Here is a 24,947-nt window from a genome sequence, read left to right as displayed (position 1 = left end):
ACACAACACATTCCTCCGGTAAGAAACGTTTTGCCCTGATTTGCCTGATTTTCATCTGCAGACAGGTTTTTGTTTAAACTGTTGCTGTGGTGAGAAAAAGATCCAACCAGAGTTTGGAGGGCATGAGACCAGCTATGACTGAAGCACCGAACATCCATCAGATTTAAAGCCTCGTCCATTAAAACAAGGCCTGATGTGTCCGATATCTCCAGGCAGGTATTAGCAGAAATACACTCTTTGGCGCAGCTCCATTCTTGCTAGATAGATGAAGACTGCTAATGTCGCATGGTGTCTGCAGAATGGATGTGCAATGATCTCAATGTGCTGTTTCAGTGGGCAATACGAAGCACATACAGAGCGTATGTGTTAACATTTGTTACCGGGCAGGACTCAGGTAGCACTGAGGCAGTGGTGATGTACGTGAGTGTGTCTCGTTGTAAAATGTTACTGTATTTCCATCAGCCAGCAGCAGAATGAGCAGAGCTGAAATGTGTCACTGTGGCCCTGAGACCAAATTCACTGCTGCATCATGGGACAGAAAACATTGGACGTGGGGAAACAAACCGTCCTCTCTGTCTCTCTCTTTTTCTCTCAGTCGCTCAGAAAGCTAAAGGGTTAAAGAGACGTTACATTCATTATATTCATCCAGATAATGGCTAACAGTAAGTCATCAAGTACCATTAATAGTTAATAGAGGACTATCTACTAATAGCAGAAATTTCCTCTACCTAATATTGGAAATGTGATAACTAGATTAATGACACCTTAGAGCCATTATGTTTTTTGTCTTATATTTTTGTGAAGCTACAATAACAGTCAAGTCTACCATTAATAAATATTCAACCAACAATAAGCAGAGATAGCCTACTCATCCTAAGACAATCTGTGGGTTGACTTCCATAGCGAGCGCCGATTTGTAGGCGGCACTGCCAGGGTGAACTTGGCACACACAAGAAAAGTCAGACAGGGCTGTTCATTTTAGGAAAGCCCAAATCAAAATGCCTTTGAGACGTTTCTGCATATTGAACTGTAAATGACAGCGCTGTTTTAGCATTGCTTGAGAGAACCGTCGGTGGCTCTGCCTGAGTGAATCACCCCTCGAGGTGAGATGTTCAGTGCCCAGACTCTGACTGGATGTCTCTGCTTTCTGGAAAATGACTACCAACGGACAAGACACAGCTGTTCAAAAATCCTCACTGTTTGCGGCAGTGAGCAACAGAGGGCGTCGATAAAGAAATCAATGTCAGGCATTTGAAGCTTCACCAAGGATTCATCTAGTTGCTAGTTTAGTCTGTAGCGCTGTGGCTCATAAAAGTCATTGATAGATGGCGGTGATATCCTGTGAGTCAGGAGTCAGTCACTTTCAGTAGCTGTATTTTTTTGCACGAGGGAAACAATCAATGTCTTTTTGAAGCCGGTCGCTGCTTTGTGAATACTGTTTGCTTTTCCACCTTGCTAGCCAACCACTTTGTTAGCGCTCAAAGCTAGCTAAACGGTCCCTTGTGTGCTCTCCAGGCGTGTTGACATTTTCAAGCCTCAAAGAGTTCCATGCGGGCAAGGCTGGTCACCAAGGAGACAATGTGTTCCCCAACAACTGAGGGTTGGGGGGGGGGGGGGGGGGGGGGGCTGCTGGTGGCTGAGGACTCAAGAGGAAATACAGATGGGTTTCCCATTTTTGTCATACTGGTACACCAACATCTTGATGCAGTGGGAGTTGGCTGGTGAGATCCAGGGGCTGCTTGTGATGGAAAAGTTGTGGCTGGCATAGAACGGCTGCGGCTGCTTCCGGCAGTGGACCAAAGCTCGCAGGACGTTGGCTGCCATGCCTCGGAAACGCTTGCTGATGAAGCAGTAGAGGAAGAAGTTGACCCCAGTGTTGAGCAACGCTAGCATGTTCGCCAGATCAGTGAGCACGTGGAGCAGTCGTCCGGCACCTTGTGAGGCTGGAGGAGAGGAGTAGAAGTGGTAGAGGATCATGAGGGTACGTGGCGCCCACAAAACGGCGAAAATGGAGGTGATGGCGAGGAGAATGGCGGTGGTCTTGCCAGTAGAGTAGCCGCGCAGACGGAAGCAGCTGCGGCGTCTTCGCAGCTTACGAACGATGACAGCGTTGAGGGAGAAGAAGACTGTGCAGGGAAGGAGGTAGACGGTGGCGCAGTGGGCCCACACCAGGACATGCTGTGCCACGGTTCTTCTGTTGCCCTCCCCTCCTCCTCCTCCTTCTCCTTCTCCTCCTCCAACACTGCCCACCCCAGGCAGGCTGTGCCACAGCTCAGGCCACCAGTAATAGGGAGCTGCTGAGAGCAAGCACCCAATATACACAGCAAATATCACCTTTCGTGTGCGGGCCGGGAAGGAGACTGTATGGTAGCGTAGCGGGTGGCACACAGCGATGTAGCGGTCAATGGTGAGAGGCACGGTGATCCAGATTGAGGTGTGGATGGAGGAGAACTCCAGTACCTGCACTGCGTTGTTTAGTGATGGAGGCAGCGCCGTACCCAAAATAAAATCCTCCAATATGAAGTCGACAAAAACGATGAGGAGCAGGACCAGGATGTCGGCGGCTGCCAGAGCCAGGAGATAGTTGTAGGAGGACTTCTGACGACGCAGCACCAGCTGGGACAGGATGACTACTGTCAGGATGTTAGCTGGGAGGAGGAAGGAGGGGGGGGGGGGGGGTCGGGATGAAGGAAGGTGATTGAAAGCAGAAAGATGGAGGAAATAGGGAAATGATTGCAAAGGAAAACGTACGATGAGATTGGAAAACGAATGGGGACAGGTTGGGGCAGGGAAGGAAACAGAAAAATTGAGTGTTAGTGGCCAGGCAGTTGAAAAGACACAACAAACATAATGCAGTAGATTTGTACTGTAGGTGCAGCCAACACAAAAGAGTGACTGCTCCAACACAAATACACGATACACAAAGATTAGAACAAAACAATATTTTCCTGATGTTGAAGATTTTCAGCACCATCAACAGCACCAAGCACACATTATGGAATCTGTTATCGTCCCCAGTCAGTATGCACCACGTTCAACCAGCTCTCCCTCTGTGTAATCCTTCCTCTGTTTATTGCTCCCTTCCCTTTTCCTCTTCATCTACACCTGCTGTGTAATTCCAGCAGCATCTGCCTCTGCCTTTGGCCAAATTGTTATCTTTAATAAAGAGTAAAGCCACAACAAAAACAGGACGGCAATGTGCAGCATCACAGCCTTGACAGTCTGCTGATTTCACTACTGCCTGCTACTCTGCAGCTGGCAATTTAGTTCCTTAAACAAAGCACAAGGACGCCCCATCTCTCCCTCTCGTTTCAATCTCTACTCCATATTCCCGTCATATACCGTCATACCTTCTCTCCCATGTTGCCAAAATAAAGTTTCCCTCGCCAACTTCTCGTTGATTTATTCCAACTCTATCACTTTCTTTCACAAACAGGATAGCTGACTAGCCCAGGAGGGGGGACCGCTACTCTCATTTTTCGCTAAAAAGGAACGTGGACACAAAGGCCTGGATGTGATTTATTCCACTGCCGCGTCTACCAAAGCATGACCTCTGTGCGGCTGCTCCAGACAGGAGGAGCACGGCTCTCTGCCTCTCAGGGGGAACTGCAGTTTGGTGATTGTATTGAACGGACTCATTACACGTCTTCTTTTCATTTTTTGTCCTATTCTGGTATATTACTGCATATTATTCTCAGGGGATTCCCATCGATAGACAGTTGAGTTTACAGGTTGTGAGCTTGCTCAAACATGGAGAAGACAGTAAATAAGATGCTGGCTGTGCTCACACTTGTTAGGATGTAAAAATAATAAAATCAGTCAAATGAATTACCGTCATCATCGGCAAGAAGAACTCCTGAGTAGTAAAAGCATTGTACTGTACTGTACTGTACAAAATATAATGCATCACTAAGTGTGGGAAAGGAGGGGAACTTTATATTTTTAAATCATTTGATAATTTATCATAGTTTAAGATCATTTGAATGATTTATGACCTGAAGTGTCTGTTTTTATGACATTACATATTGCATACTTTTCATTTTTATTTTTAGTACATACTGCTGCTGCCCTTACAAAGTATGTACTGTACTGTTGCATGCAGAATGCATTCAATTAAGACATTACTTCCTCATAACATAGCGTATTTACCTTTGCTCAAATATCTTAAGCACAGAGGTTCTTGGGTCAGAATAGCCAGAAAAGCATGCTTGCTTACATACTGCATACAAGACATTCAGTTATTTTTTCTGTACTGCATTTGACATACTATATGTGTTGGGACATACTTGACCTACTAAATATTATGGTAGTATGGGTATTGAAATGCAGGGATTGTGTGTATTCTTGAGGTCCTGCAAACCTAATGAATGTATTTCCCTCATAAAATATTATCAGAGACAATTTCTTTTTCTAAGAATGTCAAACCTTGCTAGCAGTCTTCTTTGCCTTTTTTTTTTGGTGCACTGCAACTTTTTTTTACTCTTTCCATCTTTGCACCAGTGGAACAGCATGAAACCATTTGCAGGACTATTTCCCAGCCTAGTTTCATATCTACAGCATGCAGGACATACTGTGAACCTTCTCTTAGAAACATTACTGCATAGCGCTATTATAGGGGCCAGAAACTGCTCTTTTAATGGACCTTAAATTAAGATTATTTCGAATGAATTTCCATGTGCAAGATCATTTTTATTCGTTCCTGAAAAGCTGAACTTGGAAATAAATGGTTTCCATTCAAAAGCAATAATATGGGAATTGTTATTATTATTATTTGTATTATTAATATTATAAAAGTATGATATTAATCCTGGAAAGCCTCTTATATCGTATTTGGACATTTCTATTCCTTTAAGGAGACATTAGTTTGCACATTAAGAACATTCAATATATGTGTGACATGTAGTGTAAAATTCAGTGGCGAAAATCTAAACTTTTCCAATGTATCCAAAGATTCCTATTTCATGCTGTATTAGTTCAATTACCTGAACTAAAACTCAAATACACACATTAATCTGTTAATCTGTTACTGTTGCCAACCAACCCCATTTACTGTAAATTGCTGGTGCAGCATGAAGACTTGTCCGATCTGTTTCCTCAGACGAAGATGCCTCTGACATTGATTTACATCGCAGCATCTCTGAGACATCAATGCACTTAGCAGCTGTCACTGCCCATACTGTGTGTGTGTGTGTGTGTGTGTGTGTGTGTGTGTGTGTGTGGGTGTGTGTGTGGGTGTGTGTGTGTGTTCTGTGGTTCTGTCCCCCTCTGCAGTAATAGATCTTGGATTGGATTAAGTATGGCAGCTAGAAGTCTGGTACATCACACTTCACAGCCTCAACCACTGTCAGCTGATTACAAATTTCAAAGCCGGCTCCAGATAATGACTAAAGATGTCCTTGCCAGACTTGAGGATGTGCAGCAGAACACATACACACACAGACATATTAACACATGCACACAAACAACATTAGGGATGCGCCAATACATTAACGTACAATCTATCAATAACATAAATGAGACGTCAAAGCAGTTTACAAGTGTTCATGTAGGGCTGCTGGATTGCACCACACGCCCCACATTCACAGTCCCCCTCGCTTGTGCACCACACCAACCTCTGCACAGGCAAGTTAAATTGCTTTCATGTCGAATCTTGGTCGTCTGTGTTATTGATTCTCTGTTTTCAGCTACAGTTTCTGTCCGTTTCTTCTTCTGTTCTGGTGGTCTGATTTTTCCGATCGAAGCAAATGAATCCACAATACATTTAATTTGAGGTTAACCTTTGACTGATTTTCTATTTGAAATTTTTTTTTAGCTTAGCTTTGTGCACAAACAGTCAATATATGTTGGCTTGATCAAACTTTGGCAATAAAAGAAAGATAAAGGGAAACTCCACCGATTTTACATATTTAAGTCTGTTTATGGGTCTTTGGTAAAAAATGCTGGATCGTGAAGTTAGAAAGAAGTGAGTTTACCAGACCTCTGTAGCCAGCTCCTCATCTCTGCTTGAGTTTAGCGACTCAATGCTACATTAGGCGCTACTAGCTTAACACACCTGAATCTCTAGACACATGTATCCATCATGATTCTGACCATGTTATAGCAGTGCATTGCTAAATCGTAACCGAAAGTGTTTTACTATTTTTTGTCTAAAAACTGATGCTCATCTGTTGAGCTTGATTTTATGTTAATTGTTTTCGGCCTACTGCTTGTTTCAGTCATACTGACTCTCTGTACGTGTTGTTTCCCATACACCATCCTCTCACAGCTGTCAGTACTGTACACACACCTGCAGACTCTCATCTGGTTTATCCAAATGATCTTATCAGTGTTTGTGGTTTTTTTGTACCAGGAAAAGTTTGCTGCTAAGCTCTGAGCTGCTCATAAACCTCCCGGTGGAGGCCCATTACAAACCCTGCACAATGTACATCACCTTTAATCCATAGCCTCACTATCTATTGTACCTCTTCCCCTTCAATTCTCTCACTTTCTCTCTTCTCTGTCCGCTGACCGCTAAACAGAGAGGGGTGACATGAAATGGAAGCAGTAAGGCGTCGACTGTCACTGGGTATTATTCTGTTTGGGCTCCCCGGTGAGACGGGGCCTTCTACAGACAAACAAAAGGGATCTGTAGCGAGCTTGACATTTCCATTTAGCTTGAGCCAGCTTGTTGCCCATTCAATTCAATTGACTCCTGTTCTTTACGTTGTCTCGGGACCCAGGGAGGGGAGAACGCTGCACATCCGTGCACACACAGAACAGAGACTTGAGGACAACACATACAAAGAGGCATCCGTGCACACATAGAGAGACGTGCATCTCATGCTTGGACACAGAGGCACATGCAATGTGTCACCATCTTTTTTTTTTTTTTTTTTTTGCAGGGAAAAATAAGTGTCTCCAGCTGAGAGGGGATTAGAATGACCTGTAGGACAGATAATGGGCTGCTGTGTGTTTGTCCGTCTGTCTACATTTGTGTATGTGTGTTTGCATGGGTGACCCTCTCTGTTTGTGTGGGAGTGCTTTTGTGTCTGCACTCCCCCTGCTGCTCCCCTAATATGACGAGGAACAGGGCCATTGACGTTGTTTAGTGGGAAAAGAGAAGGCACAGCGTGCTCCTCGAGGTGTGTAACGAGGCTGACTCATCCCACCACTAAAGGGACGTGTTCAGATGGGCTATCGACAAATGACACTGTGCATCTTAACCCCTCAAAACCGGTGGCAAGACATGAGATGCTGCACACTAGTCGTTAGGATTTCTCGTGGGCCTCATATTACACCAAATTTTATTTTTTTTTGTCATTTGGTTTGGCTTTGACGGCTTATCCGGAGGCTAATAAGACGAGATGAGTGGAGAAGAGAGGGATGAGGAAATAGATGGAAGGTGAAGTAAAGTGTGGTCTGAGGAAGGTCACATATAGTTAAAAAAGAGAGAGAACAGAGGGGAGGATTAGATGGAAACACAGAATGAGACAGAGAGATGTATAGAGGAGGTGGGAGGAAAGGAAGAGAGGCGAGAGACCGAGAGGGGGTGAATATCAAAGCTTGCTTCAAAGGTCACAAGCACTTTGTTCCTGATGACAACCATTTCCCTTTTGTCTTCTCTAAGTGTCAGACCGGACATAAAGCAGGGCGATTCCTTAATTCCCCCAAACGAAAACCAGGACCACATCCCTGCTGCAAAGCCAATAAAAAAAAACATGCATTGAAGATAAAATTATGATTTTAGGGACATGTTTTAAAGCTGTTTAAGATGAAGAGAAAACTGCAGATTTGTTCATGAATTTAAATACTTATTATCATCACTATTAATTTGCACTGTGAAGCTGGCTTGTAATGCTATGAAAATGTCATAATATCAATCCAACACATTTTACTGTGAGCATCAGCTTGATGTGTGTGTTCTGAGAGTTAATGAGGAAAGGTAGAGGGAGCTCATAAGAAAAAGAAAGATGCAATAAAGAAAATGGGCATATTAAGAGAGAGAGGCCCTGGTTGCTGCTAATGATATTGATGCTACTGCAGTGCTCTGCCTCTGCTCACCTCTTACAGCAATTCATTTTAAAGATGTAAGGAGATGACTGTCCTTACATCACTGCTAACCGTGCTGCCAGCAATGAGACGCTGCAGACGGACAAACTCAGCTTATTGTGTTCAAAGGGTTCATAAACAAGGCTCACGATTATATTGTGATCTTCGATCTTCTCTAAATGTTTTTTACGGGGTTTCATCTTTGAAAAAAAAACATGAATGGTGAAAGTTTGTTTGCGATTGAGGGTAGAGGAGAGAATTAAATGCTGAGAAGAGATGGGAAGAAGGGTAAATGGATGGAAGATGAAACATTGAGACAACGTCCAGATCACAGCACTATAATTGTCCTCAGATTGATGTATTACTGCTGTCCAAAACATGTCCAACAACACAGGGATTTGGGTTTTCGGTGGTGACAACGTTTTGTTGTCAGCTGGTCAAATAAAGTCAACTCTGTCACTGCACTAACAACATCTCTGATTTACTGCCTCAAACAACACCTCCTTCCTCTCTTGCCTCCTCTGTCCTCCCGCGCCCTCTCTGGCTCATCTCCCCCACGACAAGCTGACACACTCTTTGTTCTGGAGACAAACCAGAGCTCAAAAATGTCTTACATTTGATTTACTTAATATTTGCTATCTTTTCACCACTGTCCATGCTTCAACACATGCTTTCACATCCTTTCTTCTTCGTCCAGTTTACACCCAATAATCTTAAACTCCACTTTTGGAGTCATGGTATTCGTTAACAAGCCCCCATTCCACCACAGATGCCCTGTTGCTGTTGCAGATTGACAGATCAATAGTGCAAACTGCAAATCACTTGGGCCCGACTCTTCATTAAGTAACATCTGACACCTGGTCTACACTGCCACGTGGAACAGAGGATTGTTGGCGCTTAACATCCCCAACCTTTTCCCCGTCTTGTGGGTGGATAAGTGGGAGTGGGAGATGTGTTTCAACTCTCATGTGGGCCAGTCACACAGCTAACTGATGAACAGCTACCACCACCTCTCCGACGCAGGAGCAAGATTCACAGACTTTATAGTTCTTTAGCCTATTTTTGCTGTGTCCTTGTGTAGTTATTTTGATGATCGTTATGGTCATTTTGTGTCTCTTTGTGTTAATTATTGATCTTGTTTTTCTTGTTACAGTCTAACTCTCTTCAAGGTTAAAAATTAAATTCCTTGTTTGAATACTCTAGTGTTTACGTTTTGTGCTTCTCCCGTACTTTTAATTTCAAGCATAGATTACTGGTTACTTTGCAGATTATAATTTTACACAAAGTAAATAATCTGAATTATTGTTCCACCATGGTAATTTAGGCCATTAAATTACATTAAATAGGCTGGCCATCTTAAATCCCTCAAGTCTACATTAAAGTTTAAATATCTGTAGTTTGACTCATCACTTGAAAGCAACAAAGCAAATACAACAAAACATTTGCATACATACAGTAATGAGGTGTAACATCAAATGTGTATTTGATGGAAATATAAATGTAGTCATGTTATGTCAAAGAAAACATCCTTGCTGGTGTGGTGATGAACTTGATCAACATTATGCAAGTTTTGGTAAAAATGTCTTTTATGAGACCCTGATGACTGATTAAATAATAATTACGAATGTAGAATTATTAAATATAATACAATAGATTTTAATTTAATCCTCTCAGTGGTTTTGCGCTCTGCTGCAGAGACATTTTATTAACATGAACACATTTGCAAATCATTTAAATGCAGGTATCTTTAGGCAAAATTCAGACATCAACCGTTATCTCGAGTTGAACAACACCTGAGCAGGAAGGATTTGAAATGTGTGCGGGTAAAAAGTCTATACACCCCATCAAAAAGAACGGATTGTGGAGAGAAACGTTCAATTTGAAGGAATACGCAAGCAAGCAGCTGTCTCGGCCCGGATATTCAGAGCAGCTTCACTTGAACATCCGGTTATGTCACACAGTATGTGTCATACTATACTGTACGAAGAACAGGCCTCACTTCTGTAATCCCAGCATGTCAAAGACTGAAGCAAAGCACCAAAACCTTCATTGTGCTGTTTGCTATGCCAGCACACGTCTGTTCTGTGTCAAGCAGTGTGGTGTGGTGAGCAGAGAGAGAAAGAGAGAAAGTTAGCGATTAATTAAAAATGTGGCAATTCGTCTCAGCTCCGTTGTCTGTAGCTGCCCCCAATGCAGGGCTCAGAGGTGCTACTTCACTGGCTCTGCTGTTATTAATCTCTTTCTCTTAATTATGCTCTTCCTCTTCTGGGTGTCCTTGTCTCCCTTATACTCCAGTATACTGTTCATCCCGAGATTTGGGTTAATCATTTCCCTAGGTCACGCAGTAATCATTCCCCACCACTTGATGTGTGTAATCCCTTTTCTTTTCACCTTCCATCATCTCGCTTTTCATCCTCAAATCTGTGTTTTTGATGTGACCCCTCTCTGCCTGCTGCTTAAAGGTCGGGAAATTTACGGACATGACGACGACGTCTCCCTGAAGCCCTGTTGCTGTTATAACTACCGAAACACTGGCTGGTAACAACCTCACATCCATCGAGAGTGTTAAATCCGCGTGGGTCTGTAGGTCATGCCGCTACTACTCACGCATGCCACTCTCATGAAAGATTCATGATTCAGCCTGAGTGGAACGTCATAAAGATTGAATAAGTTAATCTCGGCTGCTGCAAAGTATCAGTCCGCCGCACTCAACTCTGCCATTAATTCAGACAGCCATTGTAAAATTGCATTACAATCCCGGGTTATTGTTACTCGGTGATTAAACAAACAGTCGCAATCACATTTGTAAAGACAACTCAGGAACATAATTGATAAAACTTCTGAAGCAGGAGAAACTTGAAATGACAGAAGAGAGAATTGCTTGTGCAACACTTGATTTGCCAATCCAGGTAAAATAATTAGGTGGGATTTTATCAGAGAGACAGACTTTTACTTGTACAAGGCTGCAAATCTTGTGGATACTGCAGTATTGGCGTAGAAAAGCTTTTCACTTTGCACTGCAGATTTGTTTTAAGCCAGAAGAGCTTAGGTTGTTGATAACATCTCACTCCCAATCTTTATCAAGAAAAATACATTTTAAAGTATTAAGACAAATAAGACAAGAAAAGCCACCGATTGTACTCATCACAATCAGGGTTAAATAGTGAAACACTTGAATTAATAATTAATAATACTTGACCACAGAATGAGTCCAGCATTTTGGTGATAGGCTGAAGCAGAGCGGATGTGTATCCGACCATCCAGAGGGCTTTTTAACATCTGAAACCCAACCTTTTGATTAGGCATCCACACCTTTTCTCTTTCATTCGACCTCCGTGTTTCCTGTCTCCGTCTGTCCCTTTCACAGACACACATTCATAATCGCACATATTCATGCACACGCAACTTTGCTTCCCCGTGTGAGACTAGGTCAGTGCTCATAGATCACGCAGTGGGAGAGAGGCAGTAAATGGGTCTGACAGTGAGTGTGAACGGACTAATCAGTCAATGGCAAAGACGCAACAAGGAAGTGTCATAAATTCAGGTCATCAAGACGAGTCATGTAACACACTTGTACCCGAGGTCAAGCCTGAGTCATTACTTACATCATTTTTCATTCACATATAAACTAGAACTACTCCAGATTAAGGTGCAGTTTCACAGATTCATAACCATTTTTAATGATGCTCTGCACATACAACTACTGGTTTCCCTCTTTTGTTGAAATGCTTGAATATGTCCAACTAAAGAGATGGATGTACAAACAAACTCCAAACAGACCGGAACAAGCACAGACAAAATCATACGACGTACATACGCATGCACAAGTCATTTGCCACAAGGTCAGAATGACAAATCAACAGTGTGTGTGTGTGTGTGTGTGTGTGTGTGTGTGTGTGTGTGTGTGTGTGTGTGTGTGTGTGTGTGTGTGTGTGCGTGCGTGTGTGTGTGTGTGTGTGTGCGTGCAAAGAGTGGCACTCTGGAGCAGCTGACACTCATTCAAACCTACAGACAAGTGCACAACAAATCAAGATGCAAAGCATGACTCCTGCAACCCACAGATGAGCAAATTAACACAGAATGAGACATGCCTGTGATTAGACACGCACACAAAAAACACAATTGTGTGTGTACATTTCTTACCTGGAAGGCCGAGACAGAGCAGGACGCTGTAGTAGATGACAGGCAGTGGTCCGAGAGGGCATCCCTGGGCAAACTCAGTGGGATGCTGCCCTGGGCTCCAGGTGCTCCCATTTGGGGAGAAAACAGGGAAGATGTGGCTGTGCTCCATGGCCCCTTCCTCGTCCTCTTCCTCAGCTGAGCTCAGTGTCAAGAAGCCTGGCCACACGAGCAAACCGCCTGGTCGCCGGTACAGCAGAGAGGGTGCTCTGTCCTTGGGTGCCAATCAGCATGAGTGTGTGCGCGAGTTGCGCGAGGCAACAAGGTTGAGTGTGTGAGAAGGAGGGAGAAATGGAGGAGAGAGTGGAGGGAGACAACAGACGGGGAGTTGCGAGAGATGATATGTGTTAGTAGGTGATGGTGAGGAAGGAGGCGAGAGGAGCGGAGAGGGAGGTGTGAAGAGGTGAGTATGAAGGTAGAAATGAAGAGGGGAGGATGCTGCCTGAGTGTGTGAGCGAGGGGGAATGAGAGCGAGTCGAGAGCGCAGCAGGAGGAGGAGGAGGAGGAGAGAGGGAGGGAAAGAAGGAAAGAGGGAGGAAGGTAGATGGAGAGCAAAGGCACGCCAGAGAGCAGAAAGTGAGGGAGAGAGACGGAGGCTGAGGGTGGAGGCGGGAGGCTGAGGGATGCTCAGAGAGAAAAAGAGGGGTTCCAGTTTGAGGGCAGTGAACACAAAGAGGCAATAAAACTGATGAGAAAAGATAAATGGAGGGTTAAGTCAAAAAGAATCGAGAGTATTTGCCCTTGTCATATTGTCAATGTGTCTCTTTATTGCACATCTCTGTAGTCCATATTAAGTAACTTTAACCATGTATCCAGAAATGAGTGCACAAGCAGAATGCAAACATGTACCTACAATCTTATTTGCATATCATAAACGTTACATACAGTATAAATACATGACATGTGATATGGTGTGTGTGTAGGTGTGTGTGTGTGTGGGAGTGGGGGTTGGTACTGGCTGCTCAATCTAATTTGCCATGCAGTGTGAACTGCTAATGAGATGAAGGCTGACACTGAAAAATGCAAGTATTCCTTCTCAAGAAACACTCCAGTCTCTGGTTCATCAGGGTTGCAACAGATGAATTTGCCCAGTTTCACAATACATCCAATAGTTTAATATAAAATAAATGGGATTTCTGATATGAATGCACAGAATTGTGCAGACCATTGTGAACATAAGCGTAACCGATGCACGTCCATCAAAATCTAATTAATTAACTGTTTTTCCCCAAACATTTTCAGAAACAGAACACTGCTGTCACCAGGCGATAGCTGAAAACGTTTGGGGAATACAATGCTGGAGAGGAGCTGTGGGACCTGTTTATTAATTGGCTCTTGATAGTCTACAGAATGAACAAAACAATGACAGAATCCAAAGTGAAGTCTGGAAATTTCTTGTTCAGTCGGTCTAACGGTAAACCCAACCGCCCAAAATGACAAAAACAATAGTTTGCAACTTGTAATGACACCATATGCCAAATTAAGCTAAATAAGTGATTTTATTTCAGATACTGTAATTAAGTATTTTTTCAAGGAACTTTTAGTTTACTGCTTTACAGACGAATCCAGCTGCTGAGTGCAGTGCCATTACTGGTGAAGAAGAAGAAGAGATGTTTGGGTTATCACGGTGGAAAGTCGTCCCCTCTGACAGATGAAGGTATACCTGCAAGCTACGACCCAAAGCACTCTCATGTAGGTTATTATGAATCAGGCTTTGATTAAAAAAAAAGAAAAAAATGTATCACTTCTGTCTGAGCTCCACAGTCTAAATGTGAAAGCGTTGTACTTAAGTAGCTTATTAAACCAGGAGGGAAATACTTGCTAGTTTATGATTTAGCTCTGATATAGCTTTCTAAAGATAACTTACTACACTATAAGATATAATCAAACTCCAGAATAAATAATAAATGTAGAGTTTAAAAAAATCTGTAACACACAATACTATAAAAGTGGAATGTCGTTCAGGAAATGTGGTTATTCAGTTGACCAGTTATCAAGAGATGTGGGGGGCTAGTTAGCGACTCACCATCGGTGTAAGCAGATTGTGTCTTATTGGTTCATGGCCGGTATCGTGCCAGCTAGCCGCTCAGAACGCCATCAAAACATGATCATTTAATAATAATGTAGATTTAGAAAAGTGAAATTGATAAAAAATGTTAGCGTTTTTTTCCAAAGTCTCAGTTTGTTGTTGGAGCAGCTAATAGCAGCACAGAACATACATCCATGACATTTTTTGGTATGTTTTCTAGATTATAACCATTTATATGTTCAACATATAACAAGTTATACCGGATCTGCTTGACAGTTTGAAAATTTGCTTCACCTCCACTGACTAACATTAAAATGCAGCTCAGACATTATTTCAACTGTAATAATCTAATAATAATTGTTATTTAGTAATTATCAAAAGAAATCTGCATAGTGAGCACTTTTAACTTTGATTATTTATTACATTTTGCTGATAAAACTTATTGAATACAGGAGTTTTACTTGTAATTTTTGACTATTTTTACTGTTGTATTTCTAAAACATCTTCTTCCATTGATTTACAACCACATCTTGTACTCCCAACCCACTGAGGTGTTTTTCTCAGCTCTCACATTTGTGGTTTTTAATGTATGTAGTCTGAATTGTGGCTGTAGTCATTAATCTTATCAATGATTTGCAGACTCCTCTGGGCCTTTAGCAGTTGTTATGTGCAGAAAGTACAGTGTAGCTTTGGCATGAGTATGGACCAGTGAAACATAATTTTCTCTTGGCGTGCTGTCAGCTGTGTTTCTGATCTCTCTGTGCATCTTCAGCACAATCAAGGCCTACGCCACCTCTCCACCGGTCTGAGGAAACACAACCACGCTCCGCTCTGCTGTCTGAGTGAGATACAGTATATCATTTAAAAGGCAGCGCATGTGGCTGCAACAAGGACCTGAGGGCAGACCAGATTAAAGAGTTTTACACAAAGAAAGAAAAGGACAACTCACAAAGCAGGGGATCACAAAAGAGGATCCAGACCATCTTAAAAGCTGCTTAGTGCTTCAATTATGGCATCTTGAGTATCCTCCACCCATCGATGGAGGGCACCATGTGAAAGTATGAATTAATTACAAAAACAGTCCAATAATGGCTGACCTATTTCTGCTGAATGCCACTTGAATCAGATGCAGTGAAGTCAAAGGAAGTGTGAAGGAGTGAGGGTAGGTGTGAGGATTGTAAAGGAACAATCATGTGCTCTTAATCTTTTTTTCTGCTACACGTCAACAAATGAGCCGCGGGGGACGCAAGGAGAGGAGCGCTGCGATTAAGTGTTAAATAAAATATGGCCAGCTGACGTGAATTGATCACGGAGAAATGTGGGACAGGGGAAGGTGATTCTTCAAGAGTAGCTAACATAGCTGTGAAAAACCCCCACAGCGGTAGTGTGTGCTTGCTCTCCAGTACTTAATACAACATCATCATTGGTCCTTGTCACACAAATTTGATTACACGCAATCTTCTGGCGCTTTGATATAGGCGTGATTGTGTTGTGTGTGGGTTGTTGTTTGCTGTTGGATTCAATACAGGACAACAGATACTGTACATGTGTGATGTGGTGAGACTCTGCAAACCAAACCAGGGCAGGTGATGGTTGTCATGTATTGTTGGTTGTGTGGTGTGGTCATACACCTGACCTCATTGCTCCCTGCAGCAATACTGTGTGTGTGTGTGTGTGTGTGTGTGTGTGTGTGTGTGTTACCAACCCATCACATTATCACTACACACATTGTCTGGGGACCTCACACTGTCACGTCCTCACCAAACTGAACAATCAAATGCGGACATGCACAAACACGCAAAACCAGACTTGTGTTATTGCCTCAAACCACGCCACAGAAATGCTTGTCGTTTAAATGTTGACATTCATGGCTAGTGGCTAAGCAGAACAAAGCTGAACTATGTGGCTTTGCAATCTCACGATTTACGGTGTGTGATGCTTGCATATGAGTGTCTCTGAATATCTGGAGCACAGTAAAAGTTGGCAATGGAAATGGAGGGCAATAACTTGTCAACTATGCAAGGGCATTAACCACCAAAGATCGCGAATGCAACCTAAACAAATTGACTTTCCAGTTATGTGTCCTATTAGCAGATAGAAGACATAAACAAGTGGCCCAGTATTTAGTGGCCAGATGTATTTTGTGGAGAAACCTAGCGTTTAACGTTACACCAGCCAGACATTACGAGCATCCAAGTCACTGTGCTTCCAACTACACGTACTGACAGAGACTCCGAGTTTTGAGTTCATTGAGTTTTAAAATGGGCGTTACAAACATGAGCATTTTTGATCAGTCCAGTGGTAGTCAACAAGTTAAAAAGCTTGCAGCCACAGCCGGTGTCTCAGTTTAACGAGTAACCATGTTACCTGGTGACTCTCAGTCAAATGCGTCCTTGGTTGCTCATAGTTAGGGCAGCTGTTGAAAACACAAACAGAACATGTAGGTGTCCCCCTCTTTGGCTGGGGCAAAACGTCACTTCCGTTGCCAAAAAAAAAAAAGTGATGAAAAGCTGAAGAGGTACTGAGGAAAATAATCGAGATTCCAACATGCGGTGAGTCACGGGGATTTCATCTCCAGCCTGTTGTTCATCAGAAAGCTGTCAAGCAGGTGACATTATTAATACATGCCTCCTGTGATGGCTGTTTGTTTAGCGTGCCTGTAAAATTGAACCCGGGATTTGAAGAGGAATGGGTCAGCGAGGTCACTCGTGAGCGCTGAAAGAATAATGAGAGGAATGAGGAGAGGGGGAGAGCGAGAGAGGGAGACAATACACTCCAGTGCATGCAAACACAGTGCATGCTCTCACCATACAGTCAACAAATTGTTATTATATGTATGAACAAGTGCATGTCAACAACAACTTTGCATGTCACCTTAGACCACAATCACTAGGGAAATTACTACAATCTTAATCATTTACACATAGCTGCAGCTCTGCACGTCGGGGCTGGTTTTCCATCCGCTCTCCCAGGGTGAGTCTCCCTGGACTGGGCAGTCCAGTTCCTGCCCCTGTCCAGCACTGGGGACCAGCTGGTCCGAGCAGGCTTTTCTAATACAGACGTTATTAGACTTGGCAAATGGAGACGTTTAACGTGGCTGGAGCTGAGACTAAAGCCCCACGGCCCTGTCTGCAAATTACATTGCTCTCACAAACAATCCCATTGAAACAAGGCCACTGGAGGGACTTTGTGTTTGGAAAGCAAGGCCTTGATGGACAAATCGCTAATCACAAAGTTTGACATTAAGGATGCAATAACTCTAAATACTGGCTCATAACTCCTCTTGAGTGAACTAAATGTTTTTATAAACCTTTTTTTTTTGTTATAGATATGAGATATAAAACTGTCCTTCATTGTGTAGAAAACTTAACAGCCTTCCTGTACTCCATCTAAGCCTTCTGTCCACTTTGATTTTCACTTGTCTGCTTTAGCTGATTGTGTAGAACCCCAATCTGGTCGTTGGCTGTTTGCTTGTGTCTAGACCTGTGTGTGTGTTTGTTTGTAGATAAGCTTAAGCTATTGATCAGAGCGGATAGCATCCCATTTTGTTTGATCAAGCGTGCACATCAGGAGTTCCTGATTCTGGTCACACTGCTGAGGAGAATAGTGGTATGGTCTAAAATCTTATTTTGAATGCATGTGTACATAAACATTGGTGTATGATTTAACACTTTTTTAAGGCAAATATACATATATTTCTACACAAACATGCACTAATACATGTTAAACCCAGGTTTAAATTAAGAAGCTTCCACACTCTTTACCTTGTGACTCCTCATCAAAGGTTTTTGGTCTTTATGTGGATGTAAGTCATGAGCAGTTCAACCAAGGAGTGATTTTTCCTTCTCATATTGTTTCATTGGAAGGATTTTTAGATACCTGAAGAGGTGACAATATCCATATGTCACAAGAAAAATGCTAAAACTTGAAAAAAAGTCAGACAAAATCCCACATCTTTTTATCCCTTTAATCACCTGGTGGTCCCTCAAAGGTATCTTTTCTTTGACGGTCCTGATCCCCAGGTTAGGTTCAACTGCATTGAGGATGTCAATAATGTGCTCTTCCTTCTGGCAAAATGAAAAGGACTTGAAGCTACAAATCCAGAGAAATACAGAGTGGCCTTAAAGGTGTCCCTCCAAAGGTTAACAAGATACATCTAGGGAGTAATGAGATGATTCATAGGAAGAAGAAAAGTCACAAATGTACATGATTTTTATTTGATTCTATCCTATTTTAATATAGCCTATTATGTATGTATGTTGTTATTTTCTATGTATTTGTTTTAAGTACATTACATTATGTACTGAGCATCTTGGGCACAGACATTTTCTTGTAGTATCATCTCTTTTTTAATCTTATCTTATCTTTTCATATCTTATCTTACACTAAAGTGCTTAAAACTCAACTGTCATCTGTCTTGCATGCTCAAGCGAAGGTGTACCTGTGTGTCTCGGTGCGTCTGTGTCCTGCAGGACAGCCGTGGACAACACACTGCACTGCACAGCGATAGTCAGCTCTGTCTAACAGCGCCCCCTGGTGGCCCCTCTTTGTCATTACACTGACCAGAGTCAGAAAACAGTGAGCAGAATCGGATGTGGTCATCATCTGTTATTTTGTATCGATAGGCCCAATCCGTGCAGGACGTTGTGGTGTGTTTCAGGACCAGCGGGCAGAGAGAGCGACCAGACCGGGCAGGTACCTTGATTCAGTCCGTAGCTGTAGGTACCGAGCATCACTGCTGCTGCTGCTGCTGCTGCTGCTGTTGTTGTTGTTTCGTACCGTTACTCAGAGACATGTTGGGCCCGCCCTGAAAACAGACGGATGTGTAAATATTTAAATGTCTTTGTGGCTGTAAAATTTAAGCAGTTTGTAGAAAAGCAGCACATTTCTGCAGCACAGATGCGTTACAGTTGTTCTGGCTCCTTCTCTGTGATTGTACTCCACGTGAGCTAAATGCTATCAGGCTGGTAAAGATCTACGCAGATAGAAAGCGTAGGCTCTCTAACGTAACATAAATGCATTGTCCTTTGTTGATCTGACTGTCAGTGCTTAAAACCTAAATTAGATTTAAGATGCCTCAAGTGTTTGTTAACAACTTTGTGTAAACAGAAAGTCTATGAGGCCCGTCAATGTGGCAGCAGTGCAACGATGACCTGCTGCAGAAAAACTGCACAATCACTGATGCTAAAACAACATGAGGTCATTTACTGTTCTCATGAATTATTAAACATATCAAACACAGTAATAATAAGGATTTTGTCACGTGTAGCTACAGCATGGCATGTCCTTGTGGCTGGGAGGTTTGAAATGTTATTGTTATTGTTATTTCATGGCGTTTTAATCCTTCTAACTCTCTCTTTATGTCTTTTTTTTCCGTTTGTCCTATTTCTTTCTGAACTACTTTGTTTGTTGGTTCTGCACTTGCTATACAAATAAAGTCACCTACTTTCCAAAAATAACACACATTTGTTTTATTTATAGATTATTATAATACAATTAACTGCTATGAATGATGAAACAGATGTTTGCTATTGCATCAAACATACCAGGCAAAAGCCATATTAAGCCATTGAGCCATATTAAGAAAACAATAAATCTGTAAGACATAAACAAAATAAATCATATCAGCACTGTTTGACGACATTTTTTAATTGAGTGTAGCTCCTGAACATTTTATTTAGTAAATTTGGACACTTCTGCAATTACTGAAAATCTAAAACATTGCTGCATGCTTTGGAAGATGCAACACCTGCTTGAACTCCTTAATTGACAATTAGTTAGAAGTTTTCTTCTTTTGATACATTATTACCGAAATATCTGTCACAATGTTTTCTCCAGTATTATTGTCTGCTGATGAATGCAGTCATGAAGGAGGATCTATGTGAACATTATCGTGGTGTCAGAGATGCAGTCAACATTTTCCAGTCAACCTTTAATGAACCTTGGGCAGTCCTCACACTATGATGGGCTTCTACATCTCATTGTCTCTTTCTCGATCGTCCTGCGCGTCATGTCTATAATCTGCTATTCTTGTTTGTAGGACACATTGATCCCTGCTACACCGACAACTCAACTCAGATCACACTTCAGTGTCACCATGCACTCCTACACCACATCTGCCACTCTGCTGTGTCTGCTTGCGGGGGCCATGGCAGCTGTTCAGACCCCCCAGACAGGTGAGAGAGTCGACGTGGAGCCAGATGGGTCTGCAGAGCTTGACAATGGTGTAGTCTGAACTCTAGAAAGAGGAAGAGGAGAAATTAAAAGGAGGTCAAGATAGCAGCATGCTGAGCATATGACGTGTCAGAGTCTCTCTGATGGGTTTTTAAGAGCTTCAGGGTGGTGGCTTTCGCCTCAGTGGATGAGATTTGGTTATTTGGGTTAGTTAAAGATTTATTTGTTGCAGATTAATTTGTTTATTTCTGCCCTGTTTCATTCATTGTTTTGTTTCTAACAAAAATCCCAAACCCAAAGATTTAATTTACAATGAAAGAAATTCTTGGCATTCTCACTTAAAAAATGACTTAAATGAAAAAAACACATTATCAAAACAGTGGCTGATTATTTTTCTGTCAACTAACAGCTCCAGCTGTAAATCTTTGTCTTTGGAAGATAAAAGAAAACCCCATATGAATATGCTTTATGCTTATCGAAAGTTCCAGAGAGAAAGCAAGTTTAGATTTTATGTTTTTTTTCTAACGCAATGAAATAGAAATATGCAAACAAATCATGGTATATCTTACTATCATCATAGTAAGATAACCGAATTTATCAATAAAAAAATATTCCAATGCTACTATTTCAAAACTGTAGATTCACACAAGATCTGCACAGCTTCGAGCCTCTTCATAGGAAATCAGCTTCAAACTGTAGGTCAGTCTGTTGTGGATGAACCAGCTGAGACATTAACTGTTCCACCAGTGTTCTTGGACAAGCAGCAGGCGAGCTTGGTGATCTCCCGTCAGAAGAGGAACATCGATGGCAGTAACCCAGCTCCGACTTCCAGCCTGGAGCAGGTTTGCATGGAGAAAGTGTGCAGCTACGAGGAGGCCAGAAAGGTCTTCCAGGACTCGTACCGCACGGTGAGCTCCAGGACTTCACTGTTAACTCCCTCATGTTTTCTTTTTCACCTCAAAACCTCCTCAGTGCCTTATCTTTGTCTATATTCCAGTATGTCTCTATTTCATGAATGCACTGTGTAAATCACCTTTAACTGTGCACTTATCATGCATATTTTCTCCGGCAGGATATCTTCTGGGCTGTCTACATTGGTAAGTGCTGCATTTAAAATAATTTTCAATCACCGCACATCCATTAGCAGTACATTACATCTTCTCATAGACTAGCTGTCTGTGTTTAGATGGAGACCAGTGTGCAGAGAATCCCTGCAAGAATGGAGCCATGTGTTCGGACAGCGTGGGAGGCTACGACTGTGTCTGCAAGTCGGGTTTCACAGGGGTCCACTGTGAAAATGGTGAGGAGGTGGTGTCAGCAAGTTGTGTGTGATCGCCGTTGTTAATTTACTTATCATGTGGTTCGTGAGTGCCGCAACCTTTCTCCTCTGTTTCCGCAATGCAGACCAGACTCTGTGCACCCTGGAGAAGAACAAGGGGTGCTCCCAGTTCTGCAAACCAGGCTACACGTCCTACGAGTGCTCTTGCGCACACGGATGGAAGCTCAGCCGCACGGCCCGGGATAAGTGTGAGCCTGCAGGTAAGCCTGTTGTTGCGTCTGTTACCAGTGTTTGAGTTCAACTGAAATTAAAATGCATTTATGTCTCTGCTCTGTTAATCACATGTCACATACGTAGATGGAGAGCTTGTTTCCATACAAGCAATCACTTTCTCCATAAAGCGGTAATATCCACTTTCTACTGTAAGCGGAGCAGTCACATAGCCAGACAACAGCCTGCTACACAACACAAGAGCCACAGACTTTGTTTCCTGCATGAGTCTCCTTTTTTTCTAACTAACATGAAGTGTTGTCCTGCACCAGAGCTTGATGAACGGGCCTAGCCCAGTTTGTGCATTTCATGACTGTCATGTTCTCTATCCAGGTAGCCAGTGGGCTGCCAATCTTTGTTTTGATTAATTTCTTTCTTTCTTTGAGTAATAAAGCTCTGTTCACAATACATTTAAAAAAACAAGTTGATGTTATTTTTGCCTGCAAAAAGGGATGACTAAATATGATTTCCGCTGGAGAAATAATGTAACTAGAGAAAGTTATTATAACCATCTCACATTTTTCTTTCAGTCCCATTCCCTTGTGGTAAGGTGAACAGCCTGAGCCAGTGGGATAGCAGACTGTCCAGCAATGTTCGCAGCAACTTTGCAGGACTTAGCTGTTTATCTTCAGAGTGTCCCTGGCAGGTAGGAACACACACACACTCACACTGTGACACATAGCAGGTCACAACAAACCAGGGTCTTAAAGCTGCCTGGCATGGTGTTGTTTGCAGGCTCTTCTGAAGAGTTCAGAGTCCGCAGCTTTCTGCAGTGGCGTCATTCTGAAGGAGAACCTGGTCTTGACTTCAGCTTGGTGTGCCAACAAATACGTCTCCTTCCAGGTGGCGGTCGGTGAGTTGACGAAACGCATAATCATTCTTTTACCACTTTTACTGCTAAAAAGACAAAAAAAATAACAACTCAAGCTACAATAAGGACAAAATGAAATGAAACAAAATAACACCCATCATCCCCAAACAAATTTCACATAGAAAGCTTAATGTGTTAATGTCTATATGCAATACCCATTTTTTAAACTGTGAAAAACTATACAATGTTGAGATTATACTCGACAGAGAGTCTTTTCTATTTCCAAGCTCTAAAATATTTTGGACTGAGCTGCACCGAAATTCAATTATAGTATTTTAAAAACATATCTCATCTATTTATAGAATTAATTGACTTATCTACATAATATCATACAATAAATCAGTGTGTGTCTCTTTTAAGCACAGATACACAGTACAGATTAAGAGGAAGACGATGTGACTACACTCCTTGTTAGTGTAAAATGCTATTTAAGTCAAAAATATCAATGACAAATGATCACAGTTTGCATAGGACCCACGTCTGTAGGGCTGCATCCAACAATTATTTACATCACCGATGTGATGATTATTTTCTCAATTATTAGGTTTATTGACATGAATTGTCCGAAAATAGTGCAAAATACCTGTTTTCATTTCTTAGAGCCCAAAGGTGGTAACTTTAAATGTCTTGTTTTGTCCAAATATTCAGTTTCCTATCACATAGTCACAGATACGCTTTAAATCTTCACATTTTAGAGAGTTCAACCAGAAACTATTTGGCCTTTTTGCCAAACTACTGAAACGATTATCAAAATAGTTGCTGTTGATCGACTAATTGATAGATCAACTAACCATTGCAGCTCTCCATGTCCGTATGCGTGAATGATCTTGAGAAACACTATCATCCTGAATGTCATGTCTAACCTGCACCTCCTCAGGCAAGCGCAACATCAACGAAGATGGAGAGCAGACATTGTATGTAAAAATAGTTCATGTCCACCCACGCTTTGTGGAAAGTCGCCCCGAAAATGACCTGGCTGTGATTGAGCTCCGCGACCGCATCAGGTTTAAGAAGGAGGTGACCGCTGCCTGTCTGCCTGAAAAAGACTTTGCAGAACGCGTCCTGATGACGGGAGAGTTACCGGCCATGGTCACCGGCTGGAAAGAACCCACTCAGGGGTCTGCTTTCCAGGGCCCTCTCACCCTTAACCAACTCGCATACAATCGCCTGCCTCAGTGTCTGGAGACTCACCCCAACCTGGTGACCAATAAAATGGGCTGCACCACTCCCCAGACCAATGCTGACTGCACCATGAGCTCCGGCAGCCCCCTGCTCACCGTGTACAGGGAGGTGTTTTTCCTCACTGGGGTGCTCAGCCAGCCACTAGGGGCCGACTGCAGCAAAGGCTACATCTTCCAGAAGGTGTCGCGCCACCTCGGCTGGCTGCAGCCTCTCATGGGTTCCCGTTAGGTGGGGTAGTCAGGGAGAACATTATATGTTATGAAAAATAATTATAATGCAGCTGAATATATACTAAAACAGGGAATCGGATGAACTTTTTCATTTCATAGTTGTACAATTTTGTCTTTTAATAATACCCATCTCCTAACAACCATATAGTTTTAATCTAGGTTATTGCTTGACATCCGTCTCTGTGGACTTCCTCATTTATCCACAAGGTGGTGCTTTTGTATCAAGCAGAGGGTCAGAAGCCGGAAACAATGCATTGAATTATTCAGCATGTGTTTTGTGACGTGGACATACCTTTTAATTACCTTTTATGTTACGTTATTTTTAGCAACTACTGTACTGGTTGACATGCACCTTGTAAAACTCCAGTTAGTCACTGTTCTGTGAATGTAATAAACTCTAACAACACACCTGATGTCAGTTCTGTCATTGTTTTCAGGCTGAAGTATACAGCAGTATTTCTGGAAGTTATTCAATTCAAAATATCTGAACAGAAATATCTGAACATTTGATGTTATGTCACAGAACCTAAGGAGCTTTTTTAGAATTTTAACTAAACAACAGTTTAAAATAATAATAGAAAAAACAATGTCAATAGAGATGAGAAATGTTAAGGTTTTATAATGTAGAGAAAAAACATCAGTATGCTAACGTGGATGTTAAGGTGGTATAATGTAAAATAAATCATATCAGCACTGTTTGACAAC

At 42.3% G+C, this 24,947-nt stretch overlaps 2 protein-coding genes across 4 annotated transcripts; one reads left to right on the top strand and one right to left on the bottom strand.

Annotated features, from left to right (window-relative positions):
* Positions 1 to 1,628: 1,628 nt before the first annotated feature.
* gpr139 (G protein-coupled receptor 139) lies at positions 1,629 to 12,652 on the bottom strand. Its single transcript, XM_068719030.1, has 2 exons — positions 12,172 to 12,652; positions 1,629 to 2,648 (listed from the first exon to the last, which is right to left on the bottom strand). The coding sequence occupies exons 1-2, from the start codon at positions 12,317 to 12,319 to the stop codon at positions 1,645 to 1,647; spliced, it is 1,152 nt and encodes a 383-aa protein (XP_068575131.1). The 5' UTR covers positions 12,320 to 12,652; the 3' UTR covers positions 1,629 to 1,644.
* A 6,150-nt stretch (positions 12,653 to 18,802) lies between these two features.
* Positions 18,803 to 24,655, top strand: proza (protein Z, vitamin K-dependent plasma glycoprotein a). Of its 3 annotated transcripts, none has more exons than XM_068718960.1 (9): positions 18,803 to 18,927; positions 20,277 to 20,412; positions 21,158 to 21,318; positions 21,483 to 21,507; positions 21,597 to 21,710; positions 21,815 to 21,949; positions 22,490 to 22,605; positions 22,695 to 22,812; positions 23,708 to 24,655. In XM_068718960.1, the coding sequence occupies exons 2-9, from the start codon at positions 20,334 to 20,336 to the stop codon at positions 24,238 to 24,240; spliced, it is 1,281 nt and encodes a 426-aa protein (XP_068575061.1). In that variant the 5' UTR covers positions 18,803 to 18,927; positions 20,277 to 20,333; the 3' UTR covers positions 24,241 to 24,655. The 3 variants fall into 3 exon arrangements, with proteins under 3 accessions (XP_068575061.1, XP_068575060.1, XP_068575063.1); XM_068718959.1 differs by having other exon boundaries at positions 18,803 to 18,931; XM_068718962.1 differs by having other exon boundaries at positions 18,803 to 18,954.
* The last annotated feature ends 292 nt before the right edge of the window (positions 24,656 to 24,947 follow it).

The sequence above is a fragment of the Cebidichthys violaceus genome, unplaced genomic scaffold (genome assembly GCF_023349555.1).
Source record: "Cebidichthys violaceus isolate CVI_PGR_0920_01 unplaced genomic scaffold, fCebVio1.0.p SCAF_23, whole genome shotgun sequence".
NCBI lineage: Eukaryota > Metazoa > Chordata > Actinopteri > Perciformes > Stichaeidae > Cebidichthys > Cebidichthys violaceus.
Note: the sequence above shows the minus strand (reverse complement) of the source record. Positions and strands in the feature narration are given on the sequence as shown.

Excerpts from the sequence above, each read along its gene's own strand:
- gpr139 (XM_068719030.1), bottom strand. The coding sequence starts at position 12,319 with ATGGAGCACAGCCACATCTTCCCTGTTTTCTCCCCAAATGGGAGCACC. Across the intron at positions 2,649-12,171 it reads GCTCTGTCTCGGCCTTCCAG|CTAACATCCTGACAGTAGTC; the intron begins GTAAGAAATGTA and ends TCCTCCTCCCAG.
- proza (XM_068718960.1), top strand. The coding sequence starts at position 20,334 with ATGCACTCCTACACCACATCTGCCACTCTGCTGTGTCTGCTTGCGGGG. Across the intron at positions 20,413-21,157 it reads TGTTCAGACCCCCCAGACAG|TGTTCTTGGACAAGCAGCAG; the intron begins GTGAGAGAGTCG and ends CTGTTCCACCAG. Across the intron at positions 21,711-21,814 it reads AGGGGTCCACTGTGAAAATG|ACCAGACTCTGTGCACCCTG; the intron begins GTGAGGAGGTGG and ends TCCGCAATGCAG.